At 43.2% G+C, this 12,870-nt stretch overlaps 1 protein-coding gene across 7 annotated transcripts in view; it reads left to right on the forward strand.

The window, feature by feature from the left end:
• The window catches only part of TP63 (tumor protein p63), a 222,474-nt gene extending 210,240 nt beyond the window's left edge, over positions 1-12,234 (forward strand). For all 7 annotated transcript variants that reach the window (XM_057306690.1, XM_057306691.1, XM_026496558.4 and 4 more), the window contains 4 exons: positions 2,658-2,815; positions 4,945-5,089; positions 6,425-6,518; positions 9,464-12,234. In XM_057306690.1, the coding sequence (XP_057162673.1) occupies positions 2,658-2,815; positions 4,945-5,089; positions 6,425-6,518; positions 9,464-9,760 (694 nt within the window). In that variant the 3' untranslated portion in view covers positions 9,761-12,234. The remainder of the gene's footprint in view (positions 1-2,657; positions 2,816-4,944; positions 5,090-6,424; positions 6,519-9,463) is intronic.
• Positions 12,235-12,870: the final 636 nt, after the last annotated feature.

Below are 12,870 nucleotides of genomic sequence, written 5' to 3' on the forward strand. Positions count from 1 at the left end.
AACATCTAAACCTGGATGTTTTGGTTGACTCCAAGTTTATTTTCCTTCTTAGTTCAGCTCTGGTTTTTGGGCTAACTTTCTAAAATTGTTTAGGCTGCTTATAATAAATGACCTAGTAAAATGGTCAAAAACAAAGACCCACAAAAAAGAAATGGAAAAGAGAAGTGTAACAGGATTTGGAAGAAGGAATGTATTATAATAAAGGGCCCAGGAACATGCAAAGCTTTTAAAAATATTTTTGTTTTCGTAATGGTAGACATCAGTAGTTCAAGCGATGCTTCCATTAGCTCTTACTTTGCATTTGACTGATTCGGGAGAGTGAAAGAGGTAGAAGTCTCTTCAGGTCATAGAGGACCAACCTGCCTCTGGAGTCTGAACCACCTGGCAACTTAGGTACTTTGTTGTGGGCCGAGAGAAAAAGCACCTGGCAAAGCATCTCTTGGCCACCTTGCGCTGAGCTTTTGTGTACTTTGATATAGATTTACAAAGGTTCCTAAGTATATCCAAAGTGCTGACTCCTAGCTCAAGGCTTCCACACACGGATGGAGTGGATTTGATGACAGTTGGGGGGGACTGCCTTTGCTGTATCCCTTGCCCCTGCTATACCTCGGTGCCCCACATTTCTCTTACCGCTTGCCCTATTTCTTGATTCTGTAACTTATTGCGTACTACTGTCTTATTTCTAGGAAGTTGCCACAGAATGAAAGAAAAAACTCTTGGACTAGGATCCAGGAGACCTCGCAACTCATCATTTAGTAATACGGACTTGTGCACCTTTGTTCTTAGGAACTTATGTTTACATATCTGTAAAATAGAATAATTTCCGCCCATCCCTGCCCTGCCAGACCATGTTTTCCTCCATGGGGATGTGATGGTCATTCAGAAAATGGATAAAGGAGAGCTTGGTAACCTGAAGTGTCTTACAGTTGGGAGGGCTTATTATGTAAACACCTGTTTATACAACATGGACCTGTAATTGTGAGTTCTTCAAAAGGTCTAAGGAGAAAAATTAGTACCCTCCTACCTTAAAATCAGTAATTGTAAAATGCAACTGAATTGTGAATGGTTTATTGACTGTCATCTGCAAGTGTATACTCAGCATATTGTTTGAATGTCTCTAGCCGTGGCTCTTCAGAGACAGGGAATGGAGCCTTCCCTGTTTCCTGTAATTATGGAGAACACAGAGCGGCAGCCTCAAAGACCAAGTGTCATCCCACAGTAGCACTCAAGTGCTAGAGCCCCCTTTTATTCTTTCAGACATTGTTATACCACGTTTGTCTGAAACCTGGGTGTATTTGTAGAGCCTTCAAAATTTTGTATTTTATAAATTGATAATAAAACTCAGAAAACTTCTCTCTCTCTCTTTCTCTCTCTCTCCTCTATGACTGCAGGGAGGAGAGAGACAGGAACAAAATAATGCATTTCTTTGAGGATTGTAAAAGGGGAGCATTTCCTACCATGGGTTAGAAACAGGCTCAAGCCCAATCTTCATTCTGTAGTCACAGTACTCACTGTAAATGCCGTATAGTCTATAACACTCTTCCTCACCTTCTCCTTTCCGGTTCTCTCCCGACCCTACAAGGTAGGTTGGATTATTATCCTTATGTATCCACTACTCTATGAGCTTCTCACAGATGGGACTCTTTCTTACCAGTTTTTCTACCTCTATCCTCCAACTCAAGTAAGTGTATATGTATTTAGTTTATAGGGTTTTCTTGTGAGAAAACAAATACATGGATGTTTTGTGGTCCACACAGGGACCCAAGGTTTCTAATATATGCTAGAGAAAGTCTCAAACTTCGATTTCTGATGTTCTATCCTTCTGTGATTATAGTAGATATCACCGGTTCTATAATCAGAGAAAAACTGAGGAATAGCAGTTGAGTAGGGAATGTTGCATGTAATATAATGCATAGAATGACAGTCCAATCCCAGTAAGTTTCCAAGTCGAAGTCATGCTAAATGGAATTGTTCTTATTCCTTTGTCTCCCAGGAGACTTGTCAAAAGTCAACAGAAGAGTTGTTTGGGCTCCAGGCTTCTGTGTAGAGAGGCTGTTGGCAACCCCATGGGTTCTCTCTTGGCCCATGAGCATCTAAGCTGAGAAAGCATGGCTCCGTGTTGGGGCCTCTGCATGACAGCAGGCTGTGCTGCCAAATTCGCTCTTTGATTGGCTTTGCCCTTATTTTCTGCACATCCCAAATGGCCCAGGAAGCTGTAGATGAAGGGCCTCAGCTGCGGTTTGAAATTGGCTTCTGCATGTCTTTCATAAGCCTGTGGGTCTTCACTCATTGATTTTCAAGCTTGTTTGACTTGAAGGGCAAGAGAGGGGAAAGGGATAGAGAAAAAATAATATAGAGGCAAAAAGAAGATGTAATTATTTTCCCCCCTCACAAAAGAGATTCTTTAGGAAGATATTGAGCTTTGTACTCTATACATTCAGGAAAAATATGATTTGATGATAGCCTTGCAATCCTTTCCTAGTTAAAAAAAATTGCTCATATGGAAACACAAATCACTTCTTGTCATAGGTGCTGGAGGAGTATTTTTACAAGCGTATAGTTCCAGGCCATGTTTCAATCTGAGACCTGTTGGATATGACCAGTCCCCCCTCTCCAGGGTCACACACTCACCGTTATTCCCCTGTTTGTGTTGCTAGGACCTCGATGCAGTCTCAGTCTACATACGGTAACAGCTCCCCGCCTCTGAACAAAATGAACAGCATGAACAAGCTGCCCTCCGTGAGCCAGCTTATCAACCCTCAGCAGCGCAACGCCCTCACCCCCACCGCCATCCCTGACGGCATGGGAGCCAACAGTAAGAGCATCTCCCTCTAGCTGCATCTTCGGGGGCGACGGGGCTAGTGTAGGGGAAGACTCTGATCTGGGATGGGGTGGGGGAAGCTTGCTCCTAAACTAAGGAGAGGCAGAATGGGACAGAACAGATCATAGTTGGATGGCTTGAGTTTCTCATGGTGAACTTTTTGGCACTTTTGACGTGTATGGTTCATTACAAAGCACAGTGGTAGAGATAGAGGAGGTTGTTCCTTCAGTGGGGAAAACGATCTCTGTGATAACAACAGTCCACCTCCTGTCAACCTGGATGGGGACCTACCTCCTACCTCCTTTGAGAAAGCGAAAAGGAGATCTATCCAACATGTGGGAAGTAGCATGGTAGATAGATTGCAGTCTGGACTCTATTGCAGAATTGGCTGTGCAACTGTGGGCAAGTTACCTCTCTGCTCTACTGCTCAGTTTCCATTCATAAAATTATCACTCTGCACATTTAACATCTTATGATTCTGCATCCCTATGATCTTGGTCTTCTCAGCTTGTCTACTCCATCTTGTATACAGTCATTAAGGAATTGACATAGAGAAGGGAGTCTCCCTTTTACTTACTCATGCACAGAGTCCCCACATTGACTAAGTATAACTGTAAGAGGCAATGTGAGAATCGGGCCTCCAAACGGATGATGATTGCTATATAGCTTTGCTGTAAATAGAATTATCTTATCCACTAGAACTAAACCTAGCAGAGTGAATTCCCAAACTAGAGAAACCCAAAAGGAGGGTAAAGTGCAGAAGGATGTCTCATATCCTCAGGGATGCAGAAGCCTGAACACTGCACATGTATCCTATAACGCCCCTCAGAAAACAGTGCTTCAACCTTGTCCTTTGAAATCAATCATCATTCTGATAAAGACTTTCAACGTGCATTTCAGTATTGCCTTGAGGAGACTAGGGTTTTTGTTTTGTTTTGTTTGTTTAAAGAAGGTAAGGGAAGCTAGGATTGTGACTCTCCATGGTCTGATGGCAAAGGTAGAGTATATGCAGTACGGTTGTCTGCTCTGGCAACAAAGACTTGGGAGCCACACTGCTCTCTCACTAGTGACCAATGCATCCTAAGGCTTAAATCCTCACCACTTGACAGCTCTGTTGCCTTGACAGTAAGAGGAAAATGTGCTATGTATATTTTTACTTTATTTTCTTTCTTGTGACATCTTAGAGTCCTTCTGTTCCTTCATGTTTGTGAAAGTTATAGTTTGCCTACTTTTTCTCATTTATATTTCACAATTTTTCTTTGATATTGTCAACAAAGTCAGTGGGAAAACTGATGAGATATGATAAGCCCATGCTCCTTAACTGGCCAATCAGTGGCCTTCCCTTTTTGGCATATTTGTATCCACTAAAATAAAACCAAATTGCATTAATCTTTTTGTAGATATGTTCCTTTGCTCTTTTTTTGACCTGAAGACAAAATTTGCTTCATAAATATTATCAGTATTAAGCTTTTCTTCTCCGGAAGTGAACGTTTCCAGTTTTTAGTTTAGTAAAAAAGCCAATTAGGGTTGCTGGTGTCCCTGAATACATCCCAGAAATGGGCCATAAGAAAGAGCTGGAATCTTTAATTTCATCCTTCCTTATTAGGCTTATGGTTCCCAAATATTGCAATAAATTCTCCTGTTCCCAGACAAATATTCCAGAGCTCACGCTCTCATTCACAGGTTTCTGCATTTGTTCACTGCACGTCAGTTTACATGTGATTGGTGCCAGGCACTGAGCTAGGGTTTGTGAGGATCGAGACACACGCAGGATCTAATCTCCACGCATGAGGAATTAGCTTAATGAGAGAGACAGAAATATAATCCGTGAAGGCAAATGAAAAGAAGAACCTGTTAACATGAGGCGTAATGAACAGTTAGAGCATTAGAAGTAGGGAAAGAAGCGAGGGGGGGGGATTGTCCTAAGAGAATGTGCAAAGGTCGAGAAGTGTGCAATTAGTTTGGAGTTTGGTGACTGTTCTGTTCTTTTGGATGAGATGTAGGGTGACTAGGAAGGCTGGTGAATTCGGCCCTTGGTAACATTAAACCAGGCAAGATGGACCACTGGGAAGCTGGTACTGATGATGGCAGTAACCCTCTCTGTTCCTCCTGCTTCTGTCCAGTTCCTATGATGGGCACCCACATGCCAATGGCTGGAGACATGAATGGACTCAGCCCCACCCAGGCCCTCCCTCCCCCACTCTCCATGCCATCCACCTCCCACTGCACTCCCCCACCTCCGTACCCCACAGATTGCAGCCTTGTCAGGTGAGTCCACAGCATGCGCCCCTGGGGGCCTGTCCTAAGCAACTCTGGGTGGCGGAGGGTGGACACTCTCAGAGTTCATGACACAGTTGTGAAAAAAAGAAAGTAGCCCTTCCTCTGGTGGCAGTTCAGCACTGTTATCTCTGATCTGTGGAGTGGTCAGCAGCGTTTCATCAAGGAAAAGCATTACGTGCCGCATGGGAAAAAGTGAAAATGTGAGTGGAGAGGCATACCATTGTTCATGCCTGTTTCCCCCATCTTCACTTGCCCCTCTCCTCCCTCACAGTTTTACACAGTCAGTTGGGGCCTTCAAACTGGTGCTCGGGGCTGGGGTTCCCAGAAGGGCGGTAAACTTGCTATCTCGCTCCCTTTCCCGTTCTCCAGGACTCCTAGCTCTCAGCCCCCATGGCCTCATTATGTTGGAGGGGGATGTGCATTAAAAAGGTTGAATGTGTGCAAAAACGACAGGGACTTTCAAGAACCTGATGGCTGCTGCTGCTTTGCCAAAGGCAAAGTACGCACACTCCAGGCAAGGGGGTTCAGATAGCCGGAAGAAAGAAATGTACGGAGCCTCGAAGACCTTCTCCCCCAGAGGCAAGAGTGGGGGCCGCATCGCGTGCCTAGTGCGCATCGCCTGCCCCTGCGTAATGTGCAGAATGATCCTCTCGTTTGGCTGCTGGAATACTGTGCGTTGACCCCCCTGTGACTGAGGCAGCAGGACTAAGCAGTGTCAGTCAGAGAGACGGCCAAGTGCATGGCCGTCTTGCGTCACCCTGCCTGGGGCTCTGGGATGGCGGCAGCCTCTATCTGAGGCCAGCACCCGAAAAGGAGGGGTCTGTATTCTGACTAGGACGTAAATCAGAAAGCATGAATGACTTCATAGTTTAGGGGCCTCCAGTTTTTCTTAGCCTTATGAACCATTCTCAGAAACCCCCTGATACAAAGAAATTCAAGTAGAGAGGCTCTTTTTGAAGTGAAGAGGCAGGAGGCAAGAGCGCTGGGAACCTGATCACTGGACTCCTTCCTTTCACCCCCTGCAATGGCTCCTGAGGCACTTATCTATATAGAGCCTCTAGAATTCCACCAATCACCATTTGAAAATCGCTGCTCTGCAGGAATCCTCGGAGGTGATTTTAATGTCTATAGACCTAAAGTTCAAGTCACTACCCATTCCCAAACCTTAAATCCAAGGCCCACGTAGATTGATCTCATCTGCCCCTAGTCTCTCCTGTAGGGCATCCCAGGGCAAAATGTTGGGTTTTCCTTTATCTCGCCAATGCAGTTGGGGTGAACTTTCTTTTTCTGTTTCCTCCTTCCTCTTCCCGCCTCCCTCTGCAGTTTCTTAGCAAGGTTGGGCTGTTCATCATGTCTGGACTATTTCACGACCCAGGGGCTGACCACCATCTATCAGATTGAGCATTACTCCATGGATGTAAGTAACTGTTAGACTTTTCTCTTGAGTTTGATTTCTTCCTTTCCTCCCTCTGGTGACATCCACCTGGTAGTTCAGTTCCCCCTGGTTTTAACATTTGTTTTTAGCATGCCCTCAATCCTCAATTTTGGTGGAAACCATTACCAGATTAGAAAGACCCCCAGGCCTCAGCCTGTTATACATGAGGACCATAGCAATCAGTCTTCCTCATCTCGTCAGCTCAGCCAACACTGGTCTATTGCACACACACTCTATTCAGAGTGGGAAAGAGGAGATCCAATTCCCACTTCCATGAAATTTATAATCTCTGAAGAACTCCGAGAACTTTCTAGATATTCTCATTAATTGGTGTGAGACCACAGGGAAGCTAGCAGGAAACAGGTGATATTATTCTCACTTTAAAACGTGGAGAGACAACAGTATAATCTTTTACATCATGAGTTGTTGACGGAACCAGGAATAGAGCCCTGAGGTGGAAGCTTCTGGTCTTTAACTCTGTTAACTGGCTTCTTCTACCTTTCCTTAAAGTCAGACCTTAAGGAAGGTTCAGCTGTTCCTCTCAGCTAGAACCGTGTGTTCATTCATTTTCGTTCATCAGAATAGGGTCAAGCCATCCCTGACCATTGACAAAAGTCCCATCCATGCTTTTTTAGTAATAATGAGAACTTGGGGTTATCACTTGGCCTCTCTGAGCCTCAGTTTATCAAATGGGATTCAAAAGCACTCCCTGCTGGCCTTGATGTCCTTTGTCTTTTGGAGCAAGCTGGATAGAAGGGGACTTTTTCTTCTTTCCTGCACCGCTTCTTGAACTGCTCACATGGGAGCTTCTGTTGTTCTGGTTTACTACAGCAATCTGATTTTCCTCCCACGCTGCTCTTCATGCTGCTCTCTTTGGGGGTTTACTATCCTCCTTTCCAGCTTCCAGAGGGCCCTTTGGACTGGTGGAAGAAGATACTGTCTGCCTCTGCTGCTGCTTCTCTAGTTGGGATCTCTTCTTTCCCCTCCTTGAGCACCGATGCTAGAGATGCCCCTGCAGCGTGAGAATGTCCCAGCCCCGTGATGACAAGAATACGCCGTACCGCCCCTCTGCCCACCCCTCCCCCCCCACCCCATAAATCACCCCGGCTGCTGCTCCCTGGTGGAATAAATTAAGTGAAAACTATAGAGCAAGCTTTAGGAGTAAGTTTGACAGGTTTCAGGTCACTTTACAATAATGTCCATCCATTGAGAAGAACAGAGTTGCCCTGTGCTTGACAGTCCTAGGTGATAGAACAGGGAGTGTGTCCCTTCCCTATATTTTTAAAATGATGCCTTCCACTTGCTGACTGTCCCCACCAGGGACTGTGTCAGGATGTTCCCTTGGCTATTAGGATATGCAGATGTCCTGCACAAGTCCCTCTCTGCTGGTGTTGGCTAGATCTCGTGCCCATGTCTGGGCCACAGCTTCCTCGCCTGTCAGTTTTAAGTTCAGATCTATCCAGAGAATCATGCAGCTTGATGGAGGCCAGTTTACAGAATTCTGGACTTATTGAGAGTTTCAGAAGCATAAAGTCTTACACTTCCTTATCTACGTGTGGGTCGCCTTCTTTGTAATGTCTTCTTCTGCTAGACTAGGAAATCGGAGGACCCATACTGTGGACATCCAAATGGGGAAAATAACTGGGTGGCTATCTCATTTCTGCATCTTTGCCTCCGCTTCTTCCATCTCATTACTGGAAACAGAAACCTCTTTTCCAGCTTGTCTCTCAATACCTGTCTGAGTTTGTTTGGCATCCTTTCCTGGAAGAAGAATGTGGTTCAATTTGGAAGTTTTCTTGAGTATTCCCTCTAAGATGCCAGGATGGGTTAATAACAATGTAATGTAATGATAATGCAAATGGTTTAGCTTTAGACAGTGTGCTTTCTCATTTGCAAAATACTTTCACATCCATATTTACACCTGAGCCCTGAATATGTGTTGACCTAAAAAAGGAATTCTGTCCCATTTTACCAAGGAAGAAACTGAGACCAATAGGGGAAAAGTGACTTGATGAAGACCTAGAGCCAGTCAGTGACAGAATAAGAACATCTGTCAGGGTTGTCTTACTCCAAGCACAGTGTTCTTTCTCCCTGCCATGCTGCTCCATAAAAGATGTGAGCCATTACTGTAACAAGCTAATGAAGAGAGAATGCAGATAAATGTGACAGATGCCACTGCAGTTAGTTAAGGTAGAGCACATTCATAATGCTTTCCACTCCCATTCACAGAACATGGACATGTACTCTGCATTTGCATACCCTGATTTATCCGAACACCAAGTGACCTTCTGGCCATTAGGGCAGTTTTGGGCTCAGAGGCTGTGATGAGTCCCCAGTTCATTGACTTAGTTGTGTAACTTTAGACTTGTCAACCTCTCTGACCTTCAGCTTTTCAATCTATAAAACAGGTGTAAGAGTATCTACCACTACTCTGAGCATTAAATGAGATCATGAATGTAAAATAATTAGTTCAGTGCCTGGCATGTGGAAAGTGTTCATTACCTGTTAGTAATCTTTTCTTCTCATCAACTCATTTGAGCGGTGCTGATGGTCCATTAACCTCTCTCTTCTAGTGACTAGAGCCAGGTAGATTTAAGAGTTGGAAGGTACCTTTATCTTATGTTTTTGTTGCAGGATCTTTGCCCTCTGATCTAACTACTATCCCTATTTACCAGCGAAGAAACTGAGACCAGGAGAGAATAAGTGAAGTATTAGCCACAAGCAGAAATGGCACATCAAGACTGTACCTTTTGCTTAGTTACATATAATGCCAAGGGTTATCCGAGAACCCATTCTATTTTCCAGTGTAGAGATCAGTAAATTCAAGTTGGTTAAATTAGAACACTGGGAATGACAAAATGATGTGGACTGAATGTCCATTTGTCCCTCTGTGCTAATTCTTCCTGATTCCCTTCCCTATTGCACAGGATTTGGCAAGTCTAAAAATCCCTGAGCAATTCCGACATGCCATCTGGAAGGGCATCCTGGACCACCGGCAGCTCCATGACTTCTCTTCCCCTCCCCACCTCCTGCGGACCCCGAGTGGTGCCTCCACAGTCAGCGTGGGCTCCAGTGAGACCCGGGGCGAGCGCGTTATTGACGCCGTGCGCTTCACCCTGCGCCAGACCATCTCCTTCCCACCCCGCGATGAGTGGAATGACTTCAACTTTGACATGGATGCTCGTCGCAACAAGCAACAGCGCATCAAAGAAGAGGGGGAGTGAGCACTTCTGTGTGAGCTCCTCCCATCCTCTCCCCCTCTGTCCACCTCCCTACAAGGCTCTAGCGCTTGACCTTCAAAGTGTCCTCCCTAGCTCCTCTCCTTCCTCTTCTCAGTCTGCCTTCTTAATGGAAGAAGAGGTAAGAGGCTGTCTTTGATCTAATGTCCAACCTGGCATCTGATTCCAGTTCTGGCTTTAAGCCTTCAAATCTATTGCTTGCAGGACTGAAGTTATCCTGGCTAGGTGGAAGTGAGCAAAAGAGCAGTGGGTGCCTCCTTAAGCTGCAAAGATTTCTCATTGACTTTTATAAAGCATTTTCACCCTTATAGTCTAAGACTATATATATAAATATATAAATATACAGTATATATTTTTGGGTGGGGGGCATGGAGTATTGTTTAAATGTAATTTAAAGGAAAGAAAATTGAGTTGCACTTATCAACTTATTTTTTTAATGTACTTATTTGGATGCCTCATCTATACCCCTTCTTTCAAGGGTATCATGTATGGATAATAGGTATCTAGAGCTCGATAGCACATATGAGCGACAAAAATGTCCTTTCAGTTCTTTTGATGCTAAGCAGTTGCCGCACCAAACCTTTGGATGGATCCAGTTGTATTGACCATTGCATACTGTATGGGTGAGACTGTGTACATATGTACATGGTTCTCTCTGTTGAGGTACTTTATGTTGCTGACGTTGCTACTAATGACGGTGGTTCGCGTTGGGGTTTATTTAGTCCAATTACAAGAAAAAGTCCATGTTCACACTATCACACCCTAGAAGAAAGGAAATATCCTCTCTTGCTTTTAGTTGGGAATGGGGAATGGGGGTCGTGGCTAAAATCCTTAAAAGTTCCCTGGCAGCTTGTTCAAAAACATCGGGTATCGTGTATCTGGGTATATCAACAAGCCCCTTACATTTAATACCAAATGTCTTATCTCTTGGTACGCACTAGGAAAATATTTGCAGTGAAGTTTCAATACATTGACTAAGTCAATGACACATTTGGAAGGATTATCCCCTGATATTTGGGGACCTCTTTATGTCTCTAATAGTCCAGAAGAGAGATGGACGGGAAATGGGATTTTCACAGTTATTTTCCATCAAAATCAGACTCCTATTGATCAAGGTGTTGATCTTTTCATTCTTGGAACAGACGTGTTGCTTAAACCATGTAAACAAAGATGACTTCAGCTTTGGGTAAATGACAATATTCCTCTAGATCTTTCAGAAAGATTTTTTTTTCCTGAACTCTAAAACAAATATTTTGTACATATGCTAATGAGCTCTAAAGTCCTTCTGTGCTTTCTGATAAAGGGCTATGATTGCACATAAGCTTCCACTTAGGTTTTAAAGTGCAAAAGGGTTAACGTGACTCAAAAAGATAATGTGTGAGTTTCTTCTGAAAAGTGTATATATGTTTTTTGTGTGAAATTGCAGACTTTGTGTTTCAATTTTTATTTTCTTCTTGGGATAGTGGGTTTTCCAGAACCACAGTTGAAACTTTTTTTTATTATTATAATTGTTTTTATATTTTCATGGAAACACCATTTAGTAAGACCGCAATGCCAAACAAGAAAAAAAAAAAATGCCGTGACTGTAAGATAGGGGGAAGGGAATGTTGTTTTTTATTATTATTTTTATTTTGTATGCTCAAGAGAGTGAGTCCTTGATTTCAAAGTTTTATTGTGCTTCAATGGTAATGCGCACTATTAATGTGTGGAGTAAGTATGTGGCTCGGCTTTGAAAACCTACTGAGGGGAAGAATGAAAGTTGTGCATTGGCAATGCTCGGAGGGCAGAGGGCTTCCCCGACTGTCCTGAGTGTCTGAACAAACCTAGGACCTCTTCTGAGCTATTTCAGCACTGTTCAGTTAGCACTAGGGACTCAGAAATTTCTGTATCGTATCTTATGTGTTTGGCACCAGCCAAGGCTAAGCACATGACTAGCCTCATGTCCTGGGGGCCACTTCTGCTCTTTGAGTGTATGAGTAGCTAGGAAAAGGGGTGCATGCGTATTCAGCACCGACCAGTCGGAGTGGACTTTGTGGAGTTCTGTGGGGGCCTCAGCTCAATGCAGTCTGCTGACAAGTGCCTAGGTTTTTATTTGGAGGTGATGAGAAACAGAAAGGGAGAATAGAACCTTCTTCATTAAATCCATTTGCCTTTTGTTTTCTTGATAATCACCTAAAGTACATTATGTGGGATGTTGAATGTTAAAGGTTGTGTTTTTTTTATTATTTTTATAATTGTACAAAAGTTTAATGTCAAATGTTTTATATGCTTTATTAATGTTTTGAAAGTTTCTTTCTTATAGATGTGATACATTTTTTTTTTTAAGCTTCTGTTGCTCGTCTTTTTGTATTTTGTGTAATGGGCTTTTGGTGAGCCAGCGGCAAATCTTCAAGACACTTATGTTTACCAGGACATGCAATAAAATTAAAAAATAAATAAAAAATGCATTGAGAAATAGTGTCGATGGGGTGTGTGTGTCTGTCTGTCTTCTGCCTGTCCATCTGTCTGTCCGTCCTTTGGCTTTTTTATCATTGAGGAAGAGGCACTGGAGGAAATATTACAGAGGTTCAAATGTTGATGTTTCTCATCTCAGGCCAAATAATCATTTTTTTTCTTATTTTAGCCAACCTATGAGGTAGGAAAGACCAAGAAGCTGTCCTCCTTTGGTACATGAGATACTCCCAGATATAATACTTAATTTCATTGAAATCAGAATGAGTTTGCTTTGGAACAGGGACTAGACTATGGAAATTCCTAATGTCTGTTTAGTGACTTTCTGGTGGCAATGAGCTCATCAGCATGAGGGAGGGATGCAGATTACCTGGTTGTATGTGAAAATGGCACTGTGGACGCTAGGCTCTGGGTATGTTCCCCTTTAAACTTAGTGTTAATATCACCCTTCAATTACATACATTGATTCAGACAATAAAATACTTTCAAAATGGTTTAATGATTTTTACTAAAGAAATGAGAAAGTTTGTTCTTTTATGGGCTCACATTAGATGGCATAAAAACAGCTTAATACCTTAGATTTATAAATAACTTACAGAATAACATCATATATAATATATCAAACTTAAAAATATCACTGTGTT

The sequence above is a fragment of the Ursus arctos genome, unplaced genomic scaffold (assembly GCF_023065955.2).
Source record: "Ursus arctos isolate Adak ecotype North America unplaced genomic scaffold, UrsArc2.0 scaffold_4, whole genome shotgun sequence".
NCBI lineage: Eukaryota > Metazoa > Chordata > Mammalia > Carnivora > Ursidae > Ursus > Ursus arctos.